This window comes from Furipterus horrens, unplaced genomic scaffold (genome assembly GCF_987537825.1).
Source record: "Furipterus horrens unplaced genomic scaffold, mFurHor1.1.pri manual_scaffold_11, whole genome shotgun sequence".
NCBI classification, from domain to species: domain Eukaryota; kingdom Metazoa; phylum Chordata; class Mammalia; order Chiroptera; family Furipteridae; genus Furipterus; species Furipterus horrens.
The window spans coordinates 61,042,079-61,069,843 of record NW_028327181.1 but is presented as its reverse complement, the minus strand read 5'-3'; the positions used below and the strand labels follow the sequence as shown (position 1 = coordinate 61,069,843).

The 27,765-nt window shown below is 36.3% G+C and overlaps 1 protein-coding gene across 2 annotated transcripts in view; it reads left to right on the top strand.

Annotated features, from left to right (window-relative positions):
* The window catches only part of TAOK1 (TAO kinase 1), a 137,551-nt gene extending 113,284 nt beyond the window's left edge, over positions 1-24,267 (top strand). For both annotated transcript variants that reach the window (XM_090291609.1, XM_090291610.1), the window contains exons 15-21: positions 750-986; positions 2,712-2,840; positions 6,579-6,782; positions 9,641-9,880; positions 15,358-15,570; positions 16,598-16,780; positions 23,152-24,267. In XM_090291609.1, coding sequence (XP_090147735.1) covers positions 750-986; positions 2,712-2,840; positions 6,579-6,782; positions 9,641-9,880; positions 15,358-15,570; positions 16,598-16,780; positions 23,152-23,613 — 1,668 coding nt within the window. In that variant the 3' untranslated portion in view covers positions 23,614-24,267. The remainder of the gene's footprint in view (positions 1-749; positions 987-2,711; positions 2,841-6,578; positions 6,783-9,640; positions 9,881-15,357; positions 15,571-16,597; positions 16,781-23,151) is intronic.
* The last annotated feature ends 3,498 nt before the right edge of the window (positions 24,268-27,765 follow it).

The following is a 27,765-nucleotide window of genomic DNA, read 5'->3' as shown; positions in this document are numbered from 1 at the left end:
ATGTACGTTTCCCTTTATAAGAAACTGTCAGTTTTCCAAAATGGTTGTACGATTTTACATTAGCAGTGTATACGAGTTCCAGGTCGTTCACATCCTCATCAACATTTGATGTTGTCAGTCTTTTTTACTTTAGCCATTCTAATGGGTATCAAATGAAATCTCACAGGTTTTTTTTTTATTATTATTATCTCTATGACTAAAGATATCACCAAAATCTGCCTTTGATGTGTTTATCGGTTCATGTATCTTCTTTAGTGAAGTGTTTATTCAAGACTTTTGCCTGATTTCTTGTTCAGACGTTCATCCTTTTAATATTGATTTGTAGGAGTTCTTTATATCGTCTGGATACAAGTATTATATCTCATATATATTTTGCAAATATTTTTTTCTCCATCTGTGATTTACATATTCTTTTTTCTTTGTTTTCTTTTTTACTGTTGTCTTGATGAGAAATTAAATATATTTTAGGTCTAAAATCCAGGTTAAACAACCCAATTAAAAAATGGGTAAAAATCTTGAACAGACATTTATCCAAAGAAGATAGACAAATGGCTAACAAGCACATGAAAAGATGCTCAACATCATTTTTCATTAGGGAAATGCAAATTAAAACCACAATGAGTTACCACCTCACACCCATGAGAATGGATTTTTTTTTTTTAATGGAAAATAACAAGTGTTGGAGAGCACATGGTCCAAAATGTTTTTTGAAAGAAAAAGTTTTGCTTTATTTAATTCTTTTCTTCTAGGTTACAAGGCAAATGCAAGAACATGAACAGGACTCTGAGCTTAGAGAACAGATGTCTGGCTATAAGAGAATGAGGCGGCAACATCAAAAGCAGCTGATGACTCTGGAAAATAAGCTCAAGGCTGAGATGGATGAACATCGCCTCAGATTGGACAAAGATCTTGAAACTCAACGTAACAATTTTGCTGCAGAAATGGAGAAACTTATTAAGAAACATCAGGCTGCTATGGAAAAAGAGGTAGCTGATTAGTATTATTATTTATTCTAGTTTTTGATCACATCAGAATTAACCAAGGTAGCATTTTGATGTTAGGGTACCTGTTCCCCAGAACCAAGCAAACCAGTTGGAGAAAGGGAGAACTATTTATATAATATCAAGTACTGAGTCTGGGAACCAATGAACATGGAATCGTTTCCTGACATTTGATAATTTTATAGTGTCACAGTGGAAAGTCCTTCAGTATTCAAAGCCTTGGATCTCCTGGTTATTGAGTTCGATAAATCACTCATCAATAGGAGATTTAGGTCTCAAAAAAAATGATTCATGATTCTCTTCTCTGTGTATTTTTTAAAACTTTTAAAAATTTATAGCAGGATTTTTATGTCAGAATAGTTGAAGATTATTATAATATATAGGGAACTTGTTACAGGTTACAAATTAAGATAGATTTAGTCCATTTATTTATAAGTGTCATTCTACTATATGATAATGGTGCATTTTTAAGGAGTCTTGTCATGTGAAACCTTTTCTTCTGTTTTTGGTATCCCATCTGTTTCATTTTATTTTGAGTCACATTTTTCAAGTAAAATGTAAGCTTCTCAGTGAATTCATATAAAATCATCAGATATGTCTGATTAGTCCACATTGAGGCATTATCATAGTTAGTCTGTTCACCTTTTCCCTCCAACATAGAAGAACCACTCTCTCACAAATAGAGAAGTTGGCAAAATAATTTATGGTATAAATAGTTGATTTTGAAATAATTTGGTGAAAGAATGTACAGATATTTAGAATTCTTTTGGGCTTTGGGTAGTATTTTTAATAACTTTAGAAAAGGTAGAACCTAACATATTGCCCTGTCCCAGTAGTTCAGTTGGTTAGAGCAGAGTTGTAGGTTTGATCCCTGATCAGGGCACATGCAAGAATCAACCAATGAATGCATGAATGGGTGGGACAACAGGTGATGGCTCTCTTTCTCTCTCTTGTCTCTCTCTCTCTCCTGCCCTCTCCCTCTCTCTCTCTCTCTCTCACACACTCTCAAAGCAATACATAAAAATTTTAAAAAAGAAACTAACATATTTAGGAAAACAATTTGTGAAACAAAATGTGCCATATGATTACAAATTTGTTTAAAATATATATATATGTGCATGAAAAAATTAGGAAGGGTATGCACCAAAACACTGATATTGTTTATTTCTGAGTGGTAAAATCATGTAAGATTTTTCTTCTTTGTGTTTTCCTGTATCTCCTAAATATTCTACAATGGATATATATTGCATATATATTCAGAAGTAAAACAATATGATATATATAATATTTAACATTTTCATATTTAATATATAAATAGAAGGTCAGTGTTTCATTTGAAGATGAATATATTATTTAATACACAGGTAAGTCTAGATAAAAGGTCATGATTTATATTTTTAGATGAATATATATTTGTTTTGTTTTAATGTAGGGAGGGCATACTCCTGTTAAATGAAAAAAAAACAACCAGAACTTTTGACCCTGTAAAAGATCAATATTTTAGGAGTGAGTTTTATTTTACTGGTTCTCTAAAACTCATATGAAAGATCTGAGTAGTACTTATTAATAATTATTTGGGGATTTTTATTTTGGTAATGCCTATACTGATTTTATGTTCTTGGGGGAACAAATGTATCCTTAGCGATGTTCATTAAACTGCTACTTTGAATCTACTTAACTAATTTGATCCATTTTTAAAATTACTTATAGGGTAAAGTGATGGCCAATGAGGAGAAAAAATTCCAGCAACATATTCAGGCCCAACAGAAGAAAGAACTAAATAGCTTTTTGGAGTCTCAGAAAAGGGAATACAAGCTTCGAAAAGAACAGCTTAAGGAGGTACTTATTTTATAAAAATTTTCAATCCAGTTACCTGATTATTAATAATATCCAATGCTAATCAACTTACAGAATCAGTAGGATAAGTTTTTCTTTTCTGTTAGCTTTTTTCATCAATTACAGTTGACATTTAATATTACATTAGTTTCAGGTGTAGTGCATAGTGGTTAGATATTTAAATAGCTTATGAAGTGATTTCCCCAGTAAGTCTAGTACTCACCTGGCACCATACATAGTTATTAAGATATTTCTTTTTATTTCCTTCTAGACTTTATTTTTTAAAGTACATTTTATTATGCTATTACAGTTGTCCCACTTTTTTTCCCTTTGCCCCCCTCCTCCTGAAATACCCCCTCCAACAATCCCTTCCACCTTAGTTCATGTCCGTGGATCATGCATGTAAGTTCTTTGGCTTCTCTACCTCCCCCACTATTAACTTCCCCCCTATCTATTCTGCACCCATCAATTATGCTACTTAATCCCTGTACCTCTTCTCCCATTCACCCCCTTCCCTCTCCCCACTGAAAACCCTCCATGTGGTCGCCATATTCATGACTTTGCTCCTGCCCTAGCTGTTTGCTAGTTTGTTTTTGTTTCTCTTTTTTAGAATCTGTTGTTAATAGTTGTGACTTTGTTGTCATTTTAATGTTCATAGTGTTGATCTTTTTCTTAAACAAGTCCCTTTAACATTTTACATAATAATGGCTTGGTGATGATGTACTCCTTTAGCTTACCTTGTCTGGGAAGCACTTTACCGGCCTTCCATTTTAAATGATAGCTTTGCTGGATAGAGTAGTCTTGGTTGTAGGTCCTTGCTTTTCATCACATCAAATACTTCTTGTCAGTCCATTCTTGCCTGCAAAATTTCTTTTGAGAAATTAGCTGATAGTCTTATAGGCAACCCTTTGTAGATAACTCTCTGCTTCTCTCTTGCTGATTTTAAGATTCTCTCCTTATCTTGAATCTTTGGCATTTTAATTATGATGTGTCTTGCTGTGGTCCTCTTTGGGTCTAGCTTGTTTGGGACTCTCTGTGCTTCCTGGATTTGTATGTCTTATTTCCTTTGCCAATTTTGGGAAGTTATCCTTCATTATTTTTTCCAATAAGTTTTCAATTTCTTGCTCTTCCTCTTCTCCTCTGGCATTCCTATGATTCAGATGTTGGCATGTTTAAAGTTGTCTCAGAGGTTCCTAAGCCTCTCACTTTTTTCAATTCTTGTTTCCTCATTCTGTACTGGTTGACTGTTTTTTCTTCCTTATGTTCCAAGTCATTGATTTGAAGCCCAGTGTCCTTCCCTTCACTATTGGTTTTGTGTGGATTTTTTTTAGTTTCACTTAGCTTAGCCTTCACATTTTCCCTTCTGCATTTGACATACTTAAGCATATCTTTCAAGTCTGCGAGCATCTTTATCACTAGTGTTTTGAATTCTGCGTCTGTTAGGTTGTCTATCTCCTCATCTTTCAGGTTGGCTATCTCCTCGTCGCTTAGTTCTCCCATTGGAACCTAAATCCATTCCCTCTTTTGGGCCATACTTCTCTGTCTACTCATCTTGACAGGCTCCTGCATTTGTTTGCCTCTGTGTCTTAGGTAGAGCTGTCGCACCTTTTTCATTGTGAGGGCTGGTGCCTTAGGTATTTGTCAGTACAAGGCAACCTGTGGCGCTATATGTGGGGGAGGGGCCTGAAAGAGAACAATGCTGCTTGCTCAACACTGGCCTCTTTTCCAGGCATCTCTTCCACTTTTGTATGGGGCCGGCACCTCTCTAGCTGTTGCCCTGGCTGTCATTCCCAGAGTGGGTTGGTTTGCAGATGTTCTAGGACCATGAGAGCCCTTTAAACAAGCCAACTCTACTGAGAGACTGGCAGTTTCTTCCTCTGCCCCAACCCCTACAGGTTTGCACAGTCAGAAGCAATGGGGTTTTATTTTCTCCCATGCTGGAACAGTGAGCAATGCTATCTGGCCTGGTGATGGGAGTGCTCCCCAGGTGTCTCCCTCTACTTTTTAAAACACGACTGCACTTTCCGCCGGCCTGCCACTGCTGCTGCCACCACCACACTGTCCTCTCCACCCATACTACCTGTTTGGATGAGTATTTCTTCTTTATATCTTTGTGTGTTGGACTTCCATGCAGCTCGATTTTCTGGAACTTCTGGTTGTCTCTAGTTTTGAGGTAGTTTTATTCCTCCTTAGTTGTGGAGGGAGACACAGCGTGTCTGTCTAAGCCTCCATCTTGACTGGAAGTCGGATAAGTTATATCTTTTGATATAACTGTAATAGCATAATAAAATATACTTTAAAAAATAAAGAAAGTCTAGAAGGAAATAAAAAGAAATATCTTAATAACTGTGTATGGTGACATAGGGTTTGGAGAGATTGTAAACAGGGTCCACAACTTTAAATAAGTATCCAATAAAATGCAGTTCTACAGTTTTGCTTCCCAGGCAAATGAAATTTTAGTTGTATAGGTGCATTGGTTTAGATAATTCTTTAATAATATAATTTGTAGTCCTACTAATAAATTAATTTTGTTTAGGAAGTCAGATGTGTACATTTATTTAGAATAATAATTCTCTGTGTAGAGGAAGGAACATAGAGTCTTGGTAGGGAATTTCCCTGACAGAAGATTTTTAAAAAGCTACCCAGGTAATTCTATATTTATATGCCTATGTTACCCCTATCTCTTCCCAAAGTGTGCATACATATAAACCCTTATGCTGAGAGCTACTGATGTTATGCTTTTTATTTTTATGTGTTTGAATATCTTATGAACTAAAGTTACAAAGAATTGATCTCTTGAATAAGAAGGGAAAGATTCAGTTGTTGATAGTTTTGAGTTCATTGTCATTTTAATGTTCATAGTGTTGATCTTCTTTTTCTTAAATAAGTCCCTTTAACATTTTATATAATAATGGCTCAGTGATGATGAACTCCTTTAGCTTTACCTTGTCTGGTTAGTAGTCTCAGAAAAATCATTTTATACCTAGGAAAGGTGACTGATTTATAACTTCACAATGGTAATGCTTTTTAGATTGAAAATATACTAGTATTAATTAGCATTCTAGTTTGCCTCATTGAGTATATTGTCAGTGCTCTCACCTTGTCCAATAAAATGCATTTCCATTTATGTAGTTTGTGAGATGCTATTTAAAAGCTCTAGAAAAACATTGATTTTGTTTGTTCTTTGGTTATTAATGCTGAAATTAGAAAGCATTCATAATGAAAATCTATTCTCCCATGGTTTTATTGATTTTGTATTTAATTACTAACTCTCTTATATTGAGTCCATCCATAAATTTGCCAAAAACTTAATATTTAGACTGTCAGAAACCAAGATGTAAAACATAACTATATTTTGACCCTAATTTTAATTAGCATATCATTTTTACCTGAAAGCACTACCATCTGTCTTAGGAAGGATTTACAGAAAGGTGTGTTTTACTTCATTTACTAGTAATTTTATGCTTTTTGAAGCTAGAAACCATCATAAGTGCAGCTGTGCAAAGTTAAAAGTTAAAAGGGTGTGCATGCTTTCTAGTGTACATTTCTCTTTTCCTGTTAGTTCATGGGTAACTCAAGGAAAAGAAAAATATTACCTACCTCCTTAAGGTCATTGCCTTGCCAGAACATTAGAGAGAACATAGATAAAATACATTTATTTAAATTTACCAGATACCAAATGGTACATTTGTGTTGTTCATTTTTATGTATTTTTAACTGAGTTGTTTTTTATGTTACTAGGAGCTGAATGAAAATCAAAGCACTCCAAAAAAAGAAAAACAGGAGTGGCTTTCAAAGCAGAAGGAGAATATACAGCATTTCCAAGCAGAAGAAGAGGCTAATCTTCTTCGACGTCAGAGACAATACCTAGAGCTGGAATGCCGTCGCTTCAAGAGAAGAATGTTACTTGGACGCCATAATTTAGAGCAGGACCTTGTCAGGGAGGTATGTTTGAAATCAGGATCTTCCCTGAAAATACATCAGTCATATCCCAGCTTCAGGGCTTTTGCACTTGTACTTCTCTCTGCCTAAATCCTTCTTCCCCTGGTATTAATGTGACTTGCTTTCTCCCTTCATATCTCTCTTCATATGTCACCTCCTCAGAAATACCTTCCATGATCACAAAATTCTCCCTTTAAATGTTCTTTGTACTTCTGTTTCTTACATACATGTAATTTTTTGAAGGAAGTCTCTCCCTAACTAGAATGAAAATTATATGAAGTCACAGATTTTGTTCAGGTCTTTATACGCTTAGTGTCTGGCCCATAATAGGCATTTAATAAATATGAAATCCATAAATAAAAGAAGTATTAATTTTTAAGATGAGAAAATTGATTGCATAAGTTATATATTTTTTTATGTATAGTTTATTGATTATGTTGTTACAGTAGTCCCAATTTTTTTTTGCCTTTACTACCCTCTTCCCAGTACTCCCCTTCCCTCCAGCAATCTCACCTCTGCTTAGTTCATGTCCATGATTCATGCATTTAAGTTCTTTGGCTTCATCCTTTCCTATATTATTCTTTAGTAATAAGTCACTAAATAATCTTTACTTCTTCTGTTGTTTGATCTCTAGCTTAATTTTGCCAGCAGCAACATTGGCCTTTGCATTCCCCCCATCTTTCTTCATTCTTTTTTTTTCCATTGCTTTCTCTGTTATTCTGAAGTCTTCTTCTCATGTAGGCCATATCTTGCAAGTCTGTACCTGGGTTCATTTTTCTTTACATAATCCAAGGAAGCATCATAAATCATAAATCATGCCAAAGTCAAAATGGGCTCTGAGCCCAAACACATAGATGGCATCTGGTGTGGTCTTGGACATTTTGGCTAGTTTTTCCTGAATTTCTGTCTTAGGTAGTGTTGTCTTCCCAGGGTAAAGGACATCAATGACCGTTTGTTTCCACTGAAGTAGTGTGTTAGTCATGACTTCCTGTGTCATTACTATGTCATTCATGATGGCAGCAGATCTTCAAGCAACCATCAAGGAGAAAAACCATTTAAAATATTTTATAATTACATAATTTTTAATTAGGCAAATATTGAATCTCTTATATCAATGAAAACATTGTTCTCATTATCCGGGATACTTGTAAGCATGGATACATTTATTTTCAAGAGTGGCTTAAAATAAACTTCAAATAGATCATGATTGTTCAAATTCACTAATAATTAAAGAAAGGCATATTAAAAGAGTTGCATCAATTAGATTAGAACAACTTAAAAGATTGGTTTACATAGAGTCTGAGTAGTGGTATGTTAAAACGGGCCTATCCTCATTTTTTTGAATTCTTATTTATTTTTATTATGATTGAATGTTTATCTCTTCCTTATGTTCCAAATCGTTGATTTGAACCCTGGCTTCCTTCCCTTCTCTGTTGGTTTCCTGTGGATTATTCTTTATTTCACTTAGTGTAACCTTCATTTCTTCCTTTATTTTTTTGCCATACTCAAGTAGTTTTCTGAGCATTCTTATCACCAGTGTTTTGAACTCTTCATCGACAGGTTGGCTCTCTCTATACCAAGTAATACAGTTCTTTTTTCTGGGGTTTTATTTTGTTCTTTCATTTCTACCATATTTCTTTGTCTCCTCAATTTAGCAGCCTCCCTGTGTTTGTTTCTGTGTATTAAGTAGAGCTGCTTTTACTCCCTGTCTTAGTAGCGTGGTCTATGTAGAAAAGGTACCTATAAGCTGTGTGAGGCAGAGCCTTAGGTAATTGCCAGGAAGGGGCAACCCACTTCACTGCTTTGTAACTATGTGGGGAAGGTTTAGAGAGGACAGCGCCACTGCCTAGTTTCTGGCAGTTCACCTCGCACTCACCTCATTTCCAGTCACTTCACCCCCTTCCCATGCGCAGCTGGTATCCTTTCAGCTCCTGCCCCAGTGGTGAATCCCAGAGTGTGTGGGTATGCATACATTCTAAGATCCTGCTGCCTTTTTAAGCATTGAAAATCTGGCAGATTCTTCCACTGCCCCGACCCTCACTGGGTGTTACAGCCAGAGATAACGGGGTTCTATCTTCCTGGTGCTGGAACCCTGGGCTATGCAGTCTGGCCTGGGGCTGGGATTGCTTGTTCCTAAGGCATCCCTCCCATCTGTTCTGCCACCTCAGCTGCCACTGCCTTTTCCTGTCATACCACCTCTCCGCCTGGATCCGTGACTCCACCCCTCCTACCCATCTGGATGAATGTGTCTTCTTTAAATCCTTAGTTGTCAGACTTCCATACAGCTTGATTATCTGACAGTTCTGGGTGTTACTAGTTTTGAGATCCTGTTGTAATTTTTTCTATGGTTGCATGAGGAGGCAAAGCATGTCTGCCTATGCCTCCATCTTGACCAGAAGTTCTGTTTATTGAAAATTTGTTTATAAAGCAAGAAATAGAAAAATTATGATACTGCCAAACAGAAGCTTACTATATAACTTTAAAAAAAAGATCTGTATGTACTGATCTGATCTGGATATATGTCCATTATATTGTTAGGTGAAGAAAGCACATTACATGCCTGTAATGTATATTGTTGTTCAGTTTTTAAAACTGTATGTTTTTCTATAATAGATGTCTCATGATAAGCATGGGGAAGGTTGGGAAACATTTGGAACAAACTGTTGGCCTCTTGAAAAAGGGTTTAGAGAGGCAAAAGGGACAAGTTTGACTTCTACATTTGTGTGTGCATGTGTGTTATTCTGCAGCTGTTATTGAACCAGAGTTTTGCATCTCTTTCCTCATTATTCTCTTTCTTAGGATTTTTTCCCCTGGTATAAACAGCAGTAAATTATACCTTTTGTCTTTGCTTCATGGCTTAGGAGTTAAATAAAAGGCAAACCCAAAAGGATTTAGAGCATGCCATGCTACTGCGACAGCATGAGTCCATGCAAGAACTGGAGTTCCGCCACCTCAACACAATTCAGAAGATGCGCTGTGAGTTGATCAGATTGCAGCATCAAACTGAGCTCACTAATCAGCTGGAATATAATAAGCGAAGAGAACGAGAACTGAGGCGAAAGCATGTCATGGAGGTTCGACAACAGCCTAAGAGCCTGAAGGTACCTTTAGCCTAAACTTCTTGACAGGGAAAGGAGATAAAAGGCATCCATGTAAACAGTAAAAGTCCATGTAAACAGATGTCTGTCATAAAGAAATTGAAGAAACTATTTTCATTTTAAGCATGTTTAGTTAGTTTTAATTTGAATTGTGTATAGCTACAGACTTTTGCTTATGTATTTCTCACAAACTACCAAAAATAGCCAAAACTTTAACTGTGATAAGTTCCTTAAATAAGAATTAAAATTCTTACTTTAAATGTATCCAAACGTTCAACGCTGATATTACATGTTAGTGTTAACCTGTGGGCTTCTCTCTGTACCAAGTAATACAGTTTTGGAATCTTATTTGCTCTAAATGTGATTTGTATCCAAAAAAGACAGTGTGTTCCTAATCAGTACAGATGCCAGTGAATGCGAAATGCCTTTTAACTCCTCTGCCTTCATTGTCTATGCTTATCTGAATAGAAATAGTGGAATCATCACAGAACTTTAAATTTTGTACTCATATTTGGTTTTAATAGAGGGACTCATTTGCATGGTATAAAATTTGAAAGATAACAAAGTATACTATACTATAAAATTAAAGGTTTCCCTCTCCTTCCCTTTGTCCTTCCAGCCACCTAGTCCACCAAACCCCCTTTACCAGAGTCAATCAGACTTAACAATTCAAAGAAATTTTCAAGTTTTATAACTTGTAATAAATATTTGAAGGAGTATAGTTGCATGCATCTTAATAAACTAAAACCACGTACTGTGTAGTCTAACATATTAGTACCTCAATTAATTTGTACATATCTGCACACTTCATACTTTTATTTACATCTAATAAGACTCACATCCCACGGTATTTTTATAAAGCCTTTACTTCCTTTTAAAACTATTTGGTAATTAAACTATAAAACTATTCTTGGTCTTAACTGAATAATTGTCCTGGAGTAAAATTTTTTCACGGAGGTAATTTGTGTTAAAATCTGGAAGCTACACCACACCCAGTGGTATCCCCAGTTCCTACCCAATTCCATTTAAACAAGCTATTTTGAACAAAATATAAAAGTAAAACTGTTTTTCCTTTTCCTGTGAACCTGAGTAAAATTTCACTTTGTTGTGTCTTCAAAATAGCTAATTAACATCATTTATAATGTAGCTTATGTTGACCTTCTTTCGTCACTGCTTAGAAAAATTGGAATTTATAATGATTTTTCATATTTATTTTGTCTTTTTAGTGGAGAGGTATATACTCTTTGGCTATAGATTTTTAAGACATGTCTATGAAATTAATTATGGTTTTAAAGTCAGCAGTGCCTAGAAGTAAACCAAACTGAAAGCTCATTAGTTTTTGTAGTCATACCATAAATCTTATTTGGTGGCATTTCTCTGGGATAGTTGTTCAATATTTAACCCTTCCCATTTCCTGTTGCTGGATCCTTTTCAGTTTGAAGGCTTGTAGACACTAGTATGGTTCTCACAGACATGATACAGAAAGTGAGAAAATAATGTTTACATTCACAGTCAGACTTTGAATAGAATGCCTCTTTATGATGACAAATGAGCTCAAGAATTCCTATAAAGAAATTATTCTGTTACTTTAGTAGGGAAGAGAATCACCAAGTTACTCTTAGTTTTGTATATCTTGCTCAAAACAGATTAGATTTTAACACCAAGTGATCCCATTTTTATTTGCCTGAGTACTTAGTTGTCTCAGCTTTCCCCAAGAATTGTTTCTTTTCTCTTTAATTTTTAAAAAAGATTTTATTTATTTTTAGAGAGAGGGGAAGGGAGGGAGAAGGAGGGAGAGAAGCATCAAAGTGTGAGAGAAACATCAATCAGCTGCCTCTCGCATACCCCCAACTGGGACCTGCCTGCAACCTAGGCATGTGCCTCTTGACTGGGAATCTGGAATCAAACTGGCAACCTTTCAGTTCACAGGACAATGCCCAACCCACTGAGCCACACCAGTCAGGGCTCTAAAGATTAAAAGAAGGCTAGGGTAACTTCAGTTGGAACACTTCTGAGTTGACTAGGATTTGTGAGGGTTGGAAACTATCTCTGGAATGGGTTGGGTAAACACCTATTGCCTTTTCTGCTGTTTCTTCACCTGCCATCTAAATGGTGCTTTGTCTGTGTTAAATGAGTAGAGACCATTGTAACTTACGTTCATCTTGTTTTCACTAAGTCAAACATTGAGGGATATAGTTTATTCTTAGTTTAGGTATTACTGTTCTTATTGAAAATTTATCTATATGAGATGTACGAGGTCTGTCCAGAAAGTATTCAGCCATGTGATATGAAAAATAGAGACATTTATGAAGAAAATACAAAAAACATTGTACGTAAGACAATGACACCTCAGTGCCCTCCAAAGTAGCCACCTTGGGACCTCACACAGTTCTCCCAGTCACCATCAGCTGCCCTGTCATATTTTCCTGAATCTCATCGATGGTCTGAAATCTCTTCCCTTTCAAAGGTGCTTTTAGTTTTGGGAAAAGCCAGAAGTTTCAGGTTCCAAATCTGGGCTGTAGCGGGGCTGAGTCACCTGGGTGATTTGATGTTGCATCAAAAAAATTGCACAAGGGGTTTCTGGACACAAGGGTAGGTAGGATGATGACCATGTCCAGCTTGAAGCAGCTAGAGGAGCATGAGATTTTTGCTCATTGTCCTTTATAAGATTATAAAGGGTCTTAAGTGTGAGAGGGGGGAATTGTTACAGAGTGGCCCCCCCCCCCAAAATAAATTAATTGATTAATTTAAAAACAACAACTGCACGAGACGTGATGCATGAGCAGGCACATTGTCGTCATGAGCTGCTAATCACTGTTTGCCCCTAACTGCGGCCTTCTGAATCATCCAAATAGTTTCCATGGAGGAATGTTCAAGCTTAACACAAAATTTGATGCAGATTCGTTGCTGTACTTACTCAGTCATTTTGAATATAAAAGGCATGCACTGTACATGTTCACTCAACAACATTTACCACCCCCACTGACTAGTACAGTGAAGTCATCATTGTTCATGCATGTGCATTCCTGTCCACTCTCCTTGGCTCTGCCAGGTTACATAAATGTGGCACAGCCCTGGCTGGTGTGGCTTAGTGGATTGAGCTGCTGGCCTGTGAACCAAAGGGTTGCCAGTTTGATTCCTAGTCAGGTCACATGCCTGGGTTGCGGGCTGGGTTCCCATTTGGGAGTGCATGAGAGGCAACCACACATTGATGGTTTTCTCCCTCTCTTTCTCCCTCCTTTCCCCTCTCTCTAAAAATAAATAAATAAATAAATTTTTAAAGAATGTGGCGCAAACCATTCCTGTTGCATTAACAATGGCTGAAGTTTTTTTTGACAGACTTTGTATGTTGGCTGAACCTGTTGTAATCATATCACAATATATATAAATTAAACCATCATGCTCTATACCTTAAATTCGTACAGTGATATATGTCAGTTATTTCTCAAAAAAACAAAAACGAAAAAGTAAGTGGCAAAATTTATTTTTAATTTTATTTCAAGGAGTTGTTTTTCTCATTTGGCTAGTGATATACAATTTTCTTGGTAAAATATTTTAAAGTTAAAAACATAAAAGAATGGAGACTTATACAGAGGCAGAAGGGAATGTCTAAATTTCATTGTTCCATTCTTGGCTAACTTGAGGGAATTTTTTTTAACCAAGGACAGTATTTAAGAGCAATGCTATTAAGCATAGCTAAACCAAGAGTTTCTCTTTCTAGCTAGACAAGAAATTTCTTGACTCGTCACAGAATAAAGGTATATGAGTATGACCTAGTGCCTCAGTTGGAGTAAAATATGGAAAGGGTATATTTGATGTTGTAGTATGGAGGGAAAGCAAAACTACTTCCTTGACAAATGTGTTACTTTGGTCATATATGCATTTCTTGCACAGTGTATCAAACAATTAATATACAGTAGTCCCTCTATATCATGGTTCACTTATCGCGGCCTCTCTGTATCGCGGGATTTTTAAAAATATTATATTTAATTATTTATCACAGATTTTTCGCTATATCGTGGGATTTTGCGGTACTGTATACGTATGTTGTTAAAATTACGTAGGTTTAAGAGTGTAGAATATGTTTAAGAACATAAGTAATGTTTATAAAAGTGTGGAAAAGGTTAATAAGGGAGTGGGAACGGTTAAGTGTGTGGGAGGGGTTTATAAAGCCTTAAAATACATATAAATACTAAAATAAATGTAAGGTTCCTACTTGTCGGATTTTCACCTGTCGCAGGGGTGGGGGGTTGTCTAGGACATAATACCTGCGATAAGTGAGGGAATACTGTATGACAGTATTTATATTAAGGTAAAATAATTTCACCTACAGGTTTACTTTATTGTAGTAAATAAATATTTTCTCACTTGTGACCTAGATCAATATACCTTATAGAAATATATTTTATCTCATTAAGTTTTGTTAAAACCTGAGTTCATAGAATGCCTAACCTGTGATTAACCAAAATCTAAAGTCAAAACTCCTACATCTCTGACCTCAAATTATTTTATCTCTAAAATGTTTGTGTAATTCATGTTGATCATCACCTTGAGAAGGCTTGCCCCCTCCTTGGCCCAACTTTTCCTAAACTTTTGTTTGACCTTTGAAAGCTTAGTTAACACAGTGACTTTCAAATTTTTGCTTGTTGTAGTAAAGAGTAAACTGTTATATGGTGTGTTTCTACCTAGTTGGTTCCCTTAAGGAAAAGACCAATTATAATAACAGTATTAGTTACTAATACCCCATTTTTAAAAAGATTTTATTTACTTATTGTTAGAGAGAGGGAACATGAGATGAGAGGAAAGAGAGGGGTTAGGGAGAGAAACATCCATGTGCAAGAGATACATCCATCTGTTGCCTCTCACACGCCCCCAGCTGGGGACCTGGCCTATATAACCCAGGCATGTGTCCTGCCTAGGAATCGAACCGGTGACCCTTTGGTCACCAGCCAGGGCATAATACCCTATTTTTATGGGGTCTGTCATAGACTGTGTAGTTGGAGTTGAGATTGTCATTAAAAGAATTGTAGAAAAGTATCTCAGTTAAGAACAGAGAAAATATGCTTATTTTCTACCCTAGAGATCTGATAAAATATTGTCTGTGCTTTTATATCTACTACACTTACTGCATGAGAAGAAATTTAATTTTCTATCATTAATATACACAGTAATCAAAACTAATTTTAATGTTTACTTATGTTGCCAGACCTACTAGCAAGGTAATGAGTAGTATTGTTTGAAGTCCTGTGATAAATGAGGTTGTTGGTATTCTAATAATTTAGATTAGTTTTTGTTATTAAAATGTATAGAATTCAGTAATTTGACCCAGTAGCCAAGTGCAAAGTTACCTGCAACCTGATGATCTCACCTTTTTGTGTTTACTCTCCCTTTCTCCCAGGAGCCTTTGTTTTCATATAAGCATAAGGTATTCCAAATGCCATATGTTAAAAATTATATACATTAATTTTTTTCCTTTCCAGTCTAAAGAACTCCAAATAAAAAAGCAGTTTCAGGACACCTGCAAAATCCAAACCAGACAGTACAAAGCACTGAGAAATCACCTCCTGGAGACTACACCAAAGAGTGAGCACAAAGCTGTTCTGAAACGGCTCAAGGAAGAGCAGACCCGGAAGTTAGCCATCTTGGCTGAGCAGTATGACCACAGCATTAATGAAATGCTGTCCACACAAGCCGTGAGTTTGTTTTATTTAGGCAAAACAGTTTAGTAGCCCCATCCTTCTATCACCTGAATAAAATATCAGCAATTAAAATATTAGTTGGAAGTGATAGCTCTCCTTCAGCTTGAAAAATAGTGGTGGTGGTCCATATTCTTCAGGCTCTTGGCATTGCTTGCAAGTTTTAAATAGGCTCTTTGCTGGTACCTTTAAGGCATTCAGTACATATCCCAAAAGCTTATCAAGATTAGAGCTCCAGCTTTATTAAGGAGTGGTCAAAAGTAAGTACTACATTGGGAATGCAGATGGTCACATTTGAGTGCTAATATAAAAATATTTTCTGTATAAGTTTTGTAAACTGTTTCTTAAAAGGTCGAGATAGTAGATATTTTAGGCTTTGTGGGCCAGAAGGCAAAATTAAGGATATTATGTGGGTACTTAAGTATATAGACATTTAAAATGTAACCATTTCAAAATGTAAAGACCATTCTTAACTACTGAGCTATTTAAACACACACACACACACACACACACACACGCAATGTGGCCCATAGGCTATAGTTGGTTTGTCTTTGTTCTGTAGTTATTTCCATTTGAGAGAAGAAATTAAGAGTTTAAAAAAAAATTTTTTTTTATTAATTTGAGAAAGAGAGAGACAAACATCAATTTGTTTTTCCACTTATTGGTGCATTCACTGGTTGACTCTTGTATGTGCCCTAACTGGGGTCAAACCCTCAACTTTGGCATATTGGGATGATGTTCTCACCAACTGAGCCATGGCAAGAAATTCAGTCTTACATCACTTAATCAGAGTCTAGATTTTTCTTGTGAAAAATATGGCTATTTTCCAAATAGCTTATCATAGTTTTATCTTCATAATGCCATTTATTGGTTACTGTGCCTTCCTTTTATAGAGATGTTTACTCTAAAATAGAAGAGAGAACAGGAACAAATCCTACGAAAGAGCAGTCTTTCACACTTCTTTCCATAGGTCATGAATAGATAGCTCATAGTAGGATATATCTGTTTTCTTTCTCTCTTTCAGCTGCGTTTGGATGAAGCACAGGAAGCAGAGTGCCAGGTTTTGAAAATGCAGCTGCAGCAGGAACTGGAGCTGTTGAATGCATATCAGAGCAAAATCAAGATGCAAGCTGAGGCACAACATGATCGAGAGCTTCGGGAGCTTGAACAGAGGGTCTCCCTCCGCAGGGCACTCTTAGAACAAAAGGTATAAGTAATAGAAGGAAGATAATTGTGCTAGTATTTTCTGTCTTTGGATGCATTTAATAAATATTAAATGATATATTGACAGAGGTAGTATTAGATTGTTTTCACAATATTATATTTCCTTAATTTCTAGTTTGGTAGTTTTTTGCTTTTAAAAAAATATTGATTCAGTAATGAACCTTACGATGAATGAGTTCTAAACATTAAGGGACCATAATTAAGTAGTAATTGCTAGAGTAAGGATACGAGTTATGTGAAGACAGTTGAATTCTAAGAGAGTAGCTCTGGCTCCACGTTCTCACTTCTTTCATGTACCTAACTTTACCTAAGAAGATTGGACAAAAACTCGGAGAGTGAAGAAAAATAATTTTAGCAATTGCTTGGGAGAGGCAGGGACAAAGGATCAGGAACATATACTTTACTTATACATCCTGGGCCTGGAATTACACAGAATGCTGGAAGATTTCTAGAGTACAGAAGATAAAATCAGTTCCACACAGGTGAAAAGTCAGGCTGAAAATGCTACTTCCAGATGTACCTTTATTTATTTTCTTTAACTTATTCTTTGTCAGATATTTTAGAGAATAGAACTAGACTCACAAAATTCATTTCTGTCCTTTAAGAAACTTAAGATGTGTATGTTTGTTTGTGTGTTGGGGAAAGGGCAATGAGCAGATTTTGAGTGATAAAAAACGGAAAGGTATTTGTTGTGGGAAGTAGTAGAATATCAGTTGTATCCATGATTCAAAGATGTATTGTAGAATTCCTGAGCCATAAATTCCTAATAGCTGATATAGTCTTATGTCCATTGGTCCATTAAGTTAATGGTCTTACCTATTAAAAGTTGTCATTGTTTCTGGACCATTGGCTCATAGATTCTCCTGTTTCCTGCAATTCTTATGATAAGATTAGAATGCCTTATTAAATTTTAAAAATATATTCTTTAAAAAACCCATCTAACTAAGTATTTCTATTTTTCTGGCACAGCTGTCTTTATTACTGGCTTCTTTAGAGGTATTGCCTCTAAAAATTATCTCAATTATGTTTCTCATTCAAGATGGAAAGATAAAAACATATTTTGAGAAAAATTAATTTGTCTAATGTCAAGATTTTAAATCTAATTCCAGCTTTCATATTTAAAATTCAGTCCAAAGTTTCTTATGCTTCAAAATTATCACTGAAAGGAAAACTCCCTGTAGTATTTGAGGAATAGTGTTGTGGAAATATTAGTATTACAGTATTCAAGTATATTTGTATTTTTAGTGCCACCTAGTGGTTAAAAGTTAAGCAGTGCTAATTAATCATTTCAACATATGAAGCAAAGCCTACATGTTCTACAAAGCCTAGTAAAATGTGAGTATAAAACTGATAACACATACGTGACAGTGATGTGGCACTCTCATGTATTGTTAATGCATTTTTTAAGTAATTTGGAATTATATATTGAGCTTTGGAAATGTTAAGTATATAAGATTTTGAGAATTCCAAGGAAAAGAAATCCAAAATATAGGGAAATATGTGTATAAATATGGCAAGTATAGCATATAGAGTCTCATAATGGTTTAAAACACTGAAATATCTAAAATAGAGATGTAAGGAGCATTTGAGAACTTGCTCCCCAACATATGTTGTCAGTTTTGGCTAAATAAATTCTTATAAAATTTCTCTAGAAATAAATAAGTAAATAAGAGATATAATTAAGTAATTATGGCCAAGCCACTTAATAAAATCTTATCAGACATTTAAACGATGGCTACAAAGACAGAATTAATATGAATGTGTTTAATATAATAACATACTATGATGTACTGAATAAAATAAAGACAACACAAAGTGAATTAAAGTAATGCAAGTAGTGGCTATATTAATATGGTAGATTGGTTTGTTTTTCTATTTTACTATTTTGTATGTGATTAATATTACCTTGATCATGGAAAACACTAAGATTAGTATTACAAGTAATAGAACAATAGGATGATAAATCTACAGTGCTTTGAGTTGCTACTCAATTTTTAGAGCTAATGTTCACATTTCAGTTGGAATACATGACTGTGAAGCACCTGGGGGTCAGTTGACAACTACTAAAGCCATGTACCCTCTCTATAAAAACTCTGAAAATCATAACATCACACATTTTCTGTACTTTCTGCTTACTGGTTGTACAGATAAGGAACAGTTATTTGAAAATAAATTGAGGTGGAACCAAAGTGGATTCTGATTGTTTCTAGATTAAAAAAAAATTTTTTTGAAGACTGCTGTAAGCCTTCAGATAAACCAAGAATTGTTACTTCAGGTTAAAACACCAAGAAAGTAAACCTCGTTTGACTCACACGAGTCCTTATAACAATTCTTCTTATACTTGATATACATTAAAATTTCAGCAACTATAAATGTTATGTGAATTTTATACATAACATAAAAAGTGGCAGTATTTCCAAAGTATAAACAGACTTTTTTGTTTTATTGTTTCATTTAATTTTCTCTCAATATTTCATTTAGTATCAACAACATGGTTGGTAGTTTGAAAATAAGAATTGATAATTGGAACGTGTTGCGTACCATTCTTTGTGGAGATTAAAATATTCCCACAAAAATATCACATTTAGTTTCAAAAAGATAGGCTGGGAAAGCCTCTCAAACATCTTGATTACCGTAACTCATCTACCCAGTGTAACTACATTTCTAAATTTCAACAATAAATAACATTTTAAAAGAAATGTGGATTAATGTAAGCTATCACAATTCTTAGTTTTAATTTTTAATTGAAAATTGTTCAGAGTTTCTTAAATGATAAAACTAATCAGCAAACAAAATGGAAACAAGACTACTGGATAAAATTTAAGTATTAATGTGTTTAATATTTTTATCCTGTGTTTTTTTTAAGTATATTTTATCGATTATGCTGTTACAGTTGTCCCAATTTCTTTTCTCTTTGCTCCCCTCCACCTAGTGCCCCTCTTCCTCCAGCAATCTCAACCCCCTTAGTACATGTCCATGGATTGTGCATATAAGTTTCTTGGCTTCACCATTTCCTGTATTATTCTTACCTTCCTCCTGTCTATTATGTACCAACCAATTATGCTTATTGATCCTGCACCATTTCCCCATTTGTCCCCCTTCCCCCTCCCAGCTGATAACCCTCCAAATGATCCCCATATCTAAGATTCTGGTCCTATTCTGGTTGTTTGCTTAGTTTGATTTTGTTTTTGTTTTTTTAGGTTCTATTGTTGATAGTTGTGAGTTTGTTGTCATTTTAATGTTCATAGTTTAGATCCTCTTTTTCTTAAATAAGTTCCTTTAACATTTCATATAATAAGGGCTTGGTGATAATAAAGTCCTTTAGCTGTACGTTGTCTGGGAAGCACTTTATCTGTCCTTCCATTCTAAAAGACAGCTTTGCTAGATAGAGTAATCTTGGTTGTAGGTCCTTGTTTTTCATCCCTTTGAATACTTCTTGCCTGCAAAGTTTCTTTTGAAAAATCAGCTGGTAGTCTTAAAGGCACCCCTCTGTGGGTAACTCTCTGCTTTTTTCTTACTGCTTTTAAGAGTCTCTCTTTATCTTTAACCTTTGGCATTTTAATTATGATGTGTCTTGATGTGGTCCTCTTTGGGTCTAGCTTGTTTGGGACTCTCTGTGCTTCCTGGATTTATCTCTTTCCTTTGCCAAATTTGGGAAGTTTTCCCTCATTATTTTTTCAAATAAGTTTTCAATTTGTTGCTCTTCCTGTTCTCTTTCTGGCACCCCTGTGATTCGGATGTTGACACATTTAAAGTTGTCCCAAAGGTTCCTAAGCCTCTCCTCATTTTTTTCAATTCTTGTTTACTCATTTTGTACTGGTTGACTTTTTTCTTCATTATGTTCCAAATCACTGATTTGAACCTCGGTTTCCTTCCCTTCACCATTGGTTTTGTGTGGGTTCTCCTTCGTTTCACTTAGCATAAACTTCAGTTCTTCCCTTATGCGTTTGACATACTTAAGCATATCTGTCAAGTCTGTGAGCATTTTAATCACCAGTGTTTTGAACTCTGTGTTAGGTTGGTTATCTCCTTGTCACTTAGTTCTCCCACTGGAACCTTGATCTGTCCCCTCTTTTGGGCCATACTTCCCTATCTCCTCAACTTGGCAGGCTCCTGTATTTGCTTCTGTGTCTTAAATAGAGCTGTTGCACCTGTTACATTACAAGAGGTGGAGCCTTAGGTATTCTTGTCAGTACGGCGCCAGGAGTTTCACCTAGTATGGTGCTGTATGTGGGAGACGGGTCTGAGAGGGAACAATGCTGCTTGCTCAGCACTCACCCCCTTTCCAGACACCTCTTCCACATCCCATAAGGGACTGGTGCCTCTCTAGCTATTGCTCTAGCCGTGGTTCCCAGAGTGGGTGTGTCTGTGGACATTCTAGGACCATGGCGGCCCTTTAAATAAGCAGACTCTGCTGAGCGACCAGCAATTTCTTCCTCCACCCCAACCCCCACTGGTTTGCACAGTCAGAAGCAACGAGGCTTTATTTTCCCTGGCGCTGGAACCGTGAGGTACCGTGAGCTGCGCTGTCTGGTCTGGTGCTGGGAGCACTCCCCAGGTGTTCCTCACTCCTTTTTAAAACGTGTGACTGTGCTTTCCACTGGCCTGCTACTGCTGCCACCACCACACCGCGTCCTCTCCACCCCAGCTCCGCCCCTCCTGCCTGTCTGGATGAGTATTTCTTCTTTATTTTTTTGTTTGTTGAATTTCCATGCAGCTTGATTTTCTGGAACTTCTGGTTGTCTCCAGTTTTGAAGTAGTTGTATTCCTTCTTAGTCTTGGAGGGAGACGCAGTGTATCTACTTATGCCTCCATCTTGGCTGGAAGTCTTTAAGATTTTATTTATTTACTTTTAGAGAGAGGAGAAGTGAGGGAGAAAGAGAAGGAGAGAAACATCGTTGTGTGAGGTTGCCTCTCACACGCCCCGACCTGGAGACCTGGCCCTCAACCCAGGCATGTGCCCTGACTCGGAATTGAACCCATGATCACTGGGTTCACTGACCGGCGCTCGATCCACTGAGTCACACCAGCCAGGGCTCTGCTCCCTTTTTTAAATTGTGGATAGTATCATTTGCTCTGTAGGCATTCTCACATTCTGGATATGGCTGGTTGCATTCTCATGTTGTCATTTAATGCATTCCTCTCTCCTTCATATTTCTTGTAACTGGTAACTAGATTTAGAGGCATGATCATATTTAGATTCAATTTTTTCTTTTAAAAAAGTTTTTGCGAGGAATTTTTGTAAGGGTTACTATGTACTTCCATTTACGTCATATTGAGAGATATATAATGTTTAGTTGTCCCACTTTTAAAGTGTTATATTGATTAGTGGGTTCAGATATTATCAATGTGATCATTCATAAAAAGTTTCTTCAACTTGTTTTTATTGTCTATTGACTTTTATGGGTTGTTTTTTTGCATTTTTAAAAATTATATACATCAACTATATTTATTTGTAATACCTCCCAGTTTTCCAGAACTGATTAAGATGGCTACCCAACCACCAATTTCTAGGTACATATTTATAGTTTTTGTTTGTTTGGTTTTCACTTTGGTCCATCTAGAACATGGTGTGTGATGGGGTTCCACTTTTATTTCCTTGCAGATGGCTAGTCGTTTGTGCCCGTGTTATTTGTTTAAAAATTCATCTTTATCTCATTGAATTAATTACTGCTTTTGTCCTGCATTAAAAACATACAAACTGACCCCTGGCTAGTGTGACTCAGTGGACTGAGTGCCAGTCTGCGAACCAAAGGGTCACTGGTTCGATTCCCAGTCAGGGCACACGCCTGAGCTGTGGGCCAGGTCCGCAGTTGGAGGTGCGCAAGAGGCAATAACACATTGCTGTGTCTCCCTCTCTTTCTCCCTCCCTTGCCCTCTCTCTAAAAATAAATAAATAAAATCCTTTAAAAAAAAAAACACACATATAAACTGAGATCTGCATTCTATTTCTGTTTCACTATTTTTCAGTACCTATACCAATGCCATATTTATCTTATTAGATGATGTTATGGTATGTCTGATAAGGCTGGTTTCCCCTCACCCATTTTCTTTTTCATTCAGCTTTTTACCAAATGGATTTAATAGCCATTCATGATAATTGCCTTGATTTATTATTTTAATAGAGGTCACTACCATTGCTTTTAAGGACTTGATTTTACACATTTTAGAAATATAAATTATATATGATTTCTGCAGTACATCTCTTTGATTTTTAAAGGTACATCCATAAAATAGCCAGAGTGAATTTCTGTATGATTCACTTCAAAGCTGAGTAATTATTGCTTCCTTCGTTTTTAGATTTTTAAAAATAAATCAGCTGTCACTTTGCTTCCTTCCTCCATCCCCCAACAGATTGAAGAAGAGATGTTGGCTTTGCAGAATGAACGCACAGAAAGAATACGAAGCCTGCTGGAGCGTCAAGCCAGAGAAATTGAAGCTTTTGACTCTGAAAGTATGAGACTAGGTTTTAGTAATATGGTCCTTTCTAATCTTTCCCCTGAGGCATTCAGCCACAGCTACCCAGGAGCTTCTGGTTGGTCTCACAACCCTACTGGAGGTCCAGGACCTCACTGGGGTCATCCCATGGGTGGCCCTCCCCAAGCTTGGGGCCATCCAATGCAAGGTGGACCCCAGCCATGGGGTCACCCCTCAGGGCCAATGCAAGGGGTACCCCGAGGTAGCAGTATGGGAGTCCGCAATAGCCCTCAGGCTCTGAGGCGGACAGCTTCTGGGGGACGGACGGAGCAGGGCATGAGCAGAAGCACGAGTGTCACTTCACAGATATCCAATGGGTCACACATGTCTTATACATAACTTAATCATTGAAAGTGGCAATTCCGCTGGAGCTGTCTGCCAAAAGAAATGCCTACAGACATCGTCACAGCAGCCTCCTCACTTGGGTACTACAGTGTGGAAGCTGAGTGCATATGGTATATTTTATTCATTTTTGTAAAGCGTTCTATTTTGTGTTTACTAATTGGGATGTCATAGTATTTGGCTGCCGGGTTTTTTTTTGTTGTTGTTGTTTTTAACTTTGGGGAAGATTTTGAAAAGGAATCGTGTGCATACACACATCATGCATGTGAAAAAAATAAATTGGTTAGATGGGTATTTGCTGAACACTGTAAAAATAAAATGCAACAAAGTGGCTTGAGTCATCACTTTTGGGCAACTATATCCTAAGAAGTTTGTGAAAAGATCTAAAGCCTTCTCCATACCCCTAATTCTTATGAGCCACTCACAACAGGCAGCATGTGCTGAAACAAGTTATTATGGAAACACACTTATGTTCCCTCACCAATGTGTTTTCTTTTATTAATTTGGTCTGATTTCTCAGCCTCATTTGGAGTAAAAAAGTGGAAAGCCATGAACACTAAAGGGTTGCAATGACTTTCAGAGAGTAGAAAACAACTTAGTTCTTTTTCTGAATGCTGCGTAGGCTTGTCAGTGGGTTTTGTTTTTGTTTTTGTTTTTTTTTTCTTCCATTCAGTTGTGCCTTCTTTGTGGCATGTGAGATGGAGCTGTTTAAGGAGGTCTCAAGTGGTGTGGGAATAGCATCAACCTGTAAGCCTTCAAAGGAGAAGACCAGAAGGGAGAGAGGTTCCTGAAAGTTCATATGGTGGCTATGTTCAGCAGCAGAGTGAGGAGATGAATCCTATATATCCTGATGTTTTGTTGCTTATACTGTGATATTTCATCCTAGCTAAGCTCTATAACTCTCAAAACCCCAAACCATACTTTTACTTTGTACAAAAAGAAAGACGTATAGCCAATACGTATCAAATGCCAGAGGTGTTTGTATGATGCCATATTCGCAAACTGCCATCTCTTGGAATTCTCATCACACTACATAGACATTGATTTGATTACCCCCTTTTGGCTTATGGGATTTCCTGTTTACATGTAGAATAGCCAATTATTTAATGTTTAGTTGCCATAGTGAACCAGGAGTCACTGAGCCAATGACTTGACCAGCTGCTGACTAACCCTCACTACCACTGTAGATTTTGCCGCATGTGTAGGTCCTCTCTCTCTCTCTCTCTCCCTTTTTTAATTGCTGTTTTTGTTGCTGCAATACTTTACAAACTTCTAGTTCCTTGAGATTTAGTGACCATTTGACATCATGCTAACATCATACAGTAGGAAACACAACTTCCTGAAGTCTCTAGCCTCAGTGCTAAATTACTACTGAAAAGGAACTAGCAAGTTTGGCAAACAAACAAACAAAAAAAATATATATAGTGGTCAGGGAATCTCTTGACAAAAGCTAACCTTTATTTCCAGAGAGGGACATGTTTTGTTTTGTTTTGTTTTGTTTTGCAATGAAGGATCAATCCAATGCTGGAAGTCAGATGTTACTTAGTATTTTGTTGCCAGTATGGAAATTTGGTTGAAGGTGGATAGGGAACTGAGAGTATTACTTGAAGGAAAAAAAAATGTCCTTTTCAAGGACATATCAGAATTTCTTAAAAGTTATTGCCCTGCCCCCTCCCCAGTTGTCTTGAAGAACCCTTGCTGCTAACTCTGGATCCTGCTTTTCATATAGTCAAAGGACTCCAGGTTAGAATTCCCTAAGTCTCTCTCAAAGATACTTTTTACGTAAATCAGACTATTGACCAAACAGTAATCTATCACTGTTGAAATCTTGATTTTCTCAATTAAGTCTTCCCCAGGTATATCAGTCCAGTCTCCATCAATCATTCCCTTTAGGCATTTCTGGCATTTATTTAAAGGTAACTGGAAAAAAATAATGTAAATATTTTAAAAACCAATATCACCATAGAATTTCACACAATTTAAGGCAGTGTTTCAGGCAGAACTCTGATACATTGTCCTCTTGGCCATGCTTGAGGTCACCAGTTTTTAGGTGAACGTGGCATGTACTTGTCATATCTAATGAAAGGGGCTTTTAATTTTCACAATATCTTTTTTGCATTCAAATATTATGTAGTATTTGCAACAAATTGAGATATCTACCTATTTGGAGGAAAGTGATAGAAGAGAGCTTTAGAATTAATAAAATGTCCAAAAATATAATGGAATTTGATACCCATTTAAAAATTCTTATTGGCCCCTCTACTGCTAGAGGGGTGGAATAGGGAAGCAGATCAGTTTTATACACAAAACTCTAAAATCCAAAATACTGCCATTGATGTGTTAAAGTCCACTTGTGGACTTAAATTAATCTAATGGAGTCACTGAGTTCAGGCAGACCACTTCCTTATAAAATCATGATTGAATACTGATTCCAAATGTCTGTCCAGGTAGGGCTTTGTATTTGACTTACTTGTATACCAGCCAGTTTTACATGTAGGTCATGAGTATACCTGGATTATTCCACAAAGTTAATTTTAATTTAAAAATATTATACTTTACAAAAATTATTCAAATTAATTGGTTTGTGTATATTTATAAGATCTAACTTCTGAGGAATCTCATGCATAGTAGGAATCACTAAAGAGTAAAGCTTGTAGCAGGAAAATCTGAAAGGTTTAAGATCCTAAAGAAAGAAGCAGGCACTTTCTGAATCAGTGTGCAAATGTCAACATTTGATCAAATTACTACCTCCTCCCAGTGTTGGTGTTCACTCAATATGTGTTTAAAAAATGAAAAGTAGGAGAAATTTGTCCAGCATATCAGAAAGTCATAAATGCTATATCTGGTATCCAGAGCTTAGCAGTAAAAATTTTCCTGTGTTCACTGTGTCCCCCTTCTTTAGTTAGCATTTTTAAAAATGCAAAACCTCATACCTTGAAATACATTATTTGTAATAGGGTTGCCTTCTTTTTGAACATATTTTTTTTCTCTTATTAAAGTCAGCTCTAACCCCAAATCATAGTTTCTTCATTATATAGTAATGGTAGCTGGAAAATTTTTATTTTTATTCAGAGCTGCCCTTCTTTTTAGTCATTTCTATGCCTAGAGATCAATAGTCCTGCATTTGTTGCCACACCCACAGGTACAGTTTGCTGGGCACTGTACACCAAGGTTTTATTGATAAATTAAACTTTTTAGCGTAGTCATGATTTTAAGCTGCCCAGACATCAGGTAAACACCATTCAGTACACTAAAGAAACTGTCTTTGACACCCACTGCCCCTCCCACCTATTTTTCCTTATCTCCTTTTCAAAAATCAAGAACTCTATGAGTGTCTTTTTCAGACAATAAGGCAGACTTTAGTAACTTTCTACTTCTTTAAGTACTAAATGTCTGGCATTTTAAACTTTTATAAAATATATTGTGTTGGACACTGGAATAATACTGTTTATTTTCACCTGTGAAAAATGACTTTATTGTACTTGAAACACCTCCTTTGCATTTCTCCATTTGTGCCATTCACTAGTGGAAATAAATTGTATTATACCATGATCTACTGGCTTTTTAAAACTGTTAAATATGCACATTTTTGGTATAGCTATTATCATTTGTATGTATATATTGTATATACATATGAGTGTCTGTATGTGTGTATAGATAGATGGATGTAACTCATACTGTACATTTCCATCAGGGCACTTAAGGTTCTGTTACTTAGTTTTGTTATTTCAAATCCTCAGTTTAGGCAAGAATGCATGCGGTTAAGAATGAGTACTCTGGGGTGATATTTATGAGGAGGTGGTCATTAGATGCAGTCTCTTCTTTTTTAATCCCCTTTTAGCACTTGTGTGGATGGAAGGAAACTTAAGTAAAATATGGAAACCTAAGTTGCAGATGCAGTAAAACGGTGCTGGGGAAGGAGCCAGTTGGTGTTTCTATGAGTTTTTGTCCTAATGCAGTAAAGATGAGTGATGCAGAGAGAAGTGAACCATGACAATTAAAAACACTGGTGGTGATTCCTCTGCAAGATGATAAAAGAAACACTGAATCACACAGTCTTCATGTGCACTCTGCGTATTTCTTAGTGATATCATTGATCTTCTTGTTCTTTTTACTCCATCAATACTGATAGTTATAAACTTTGCTAAG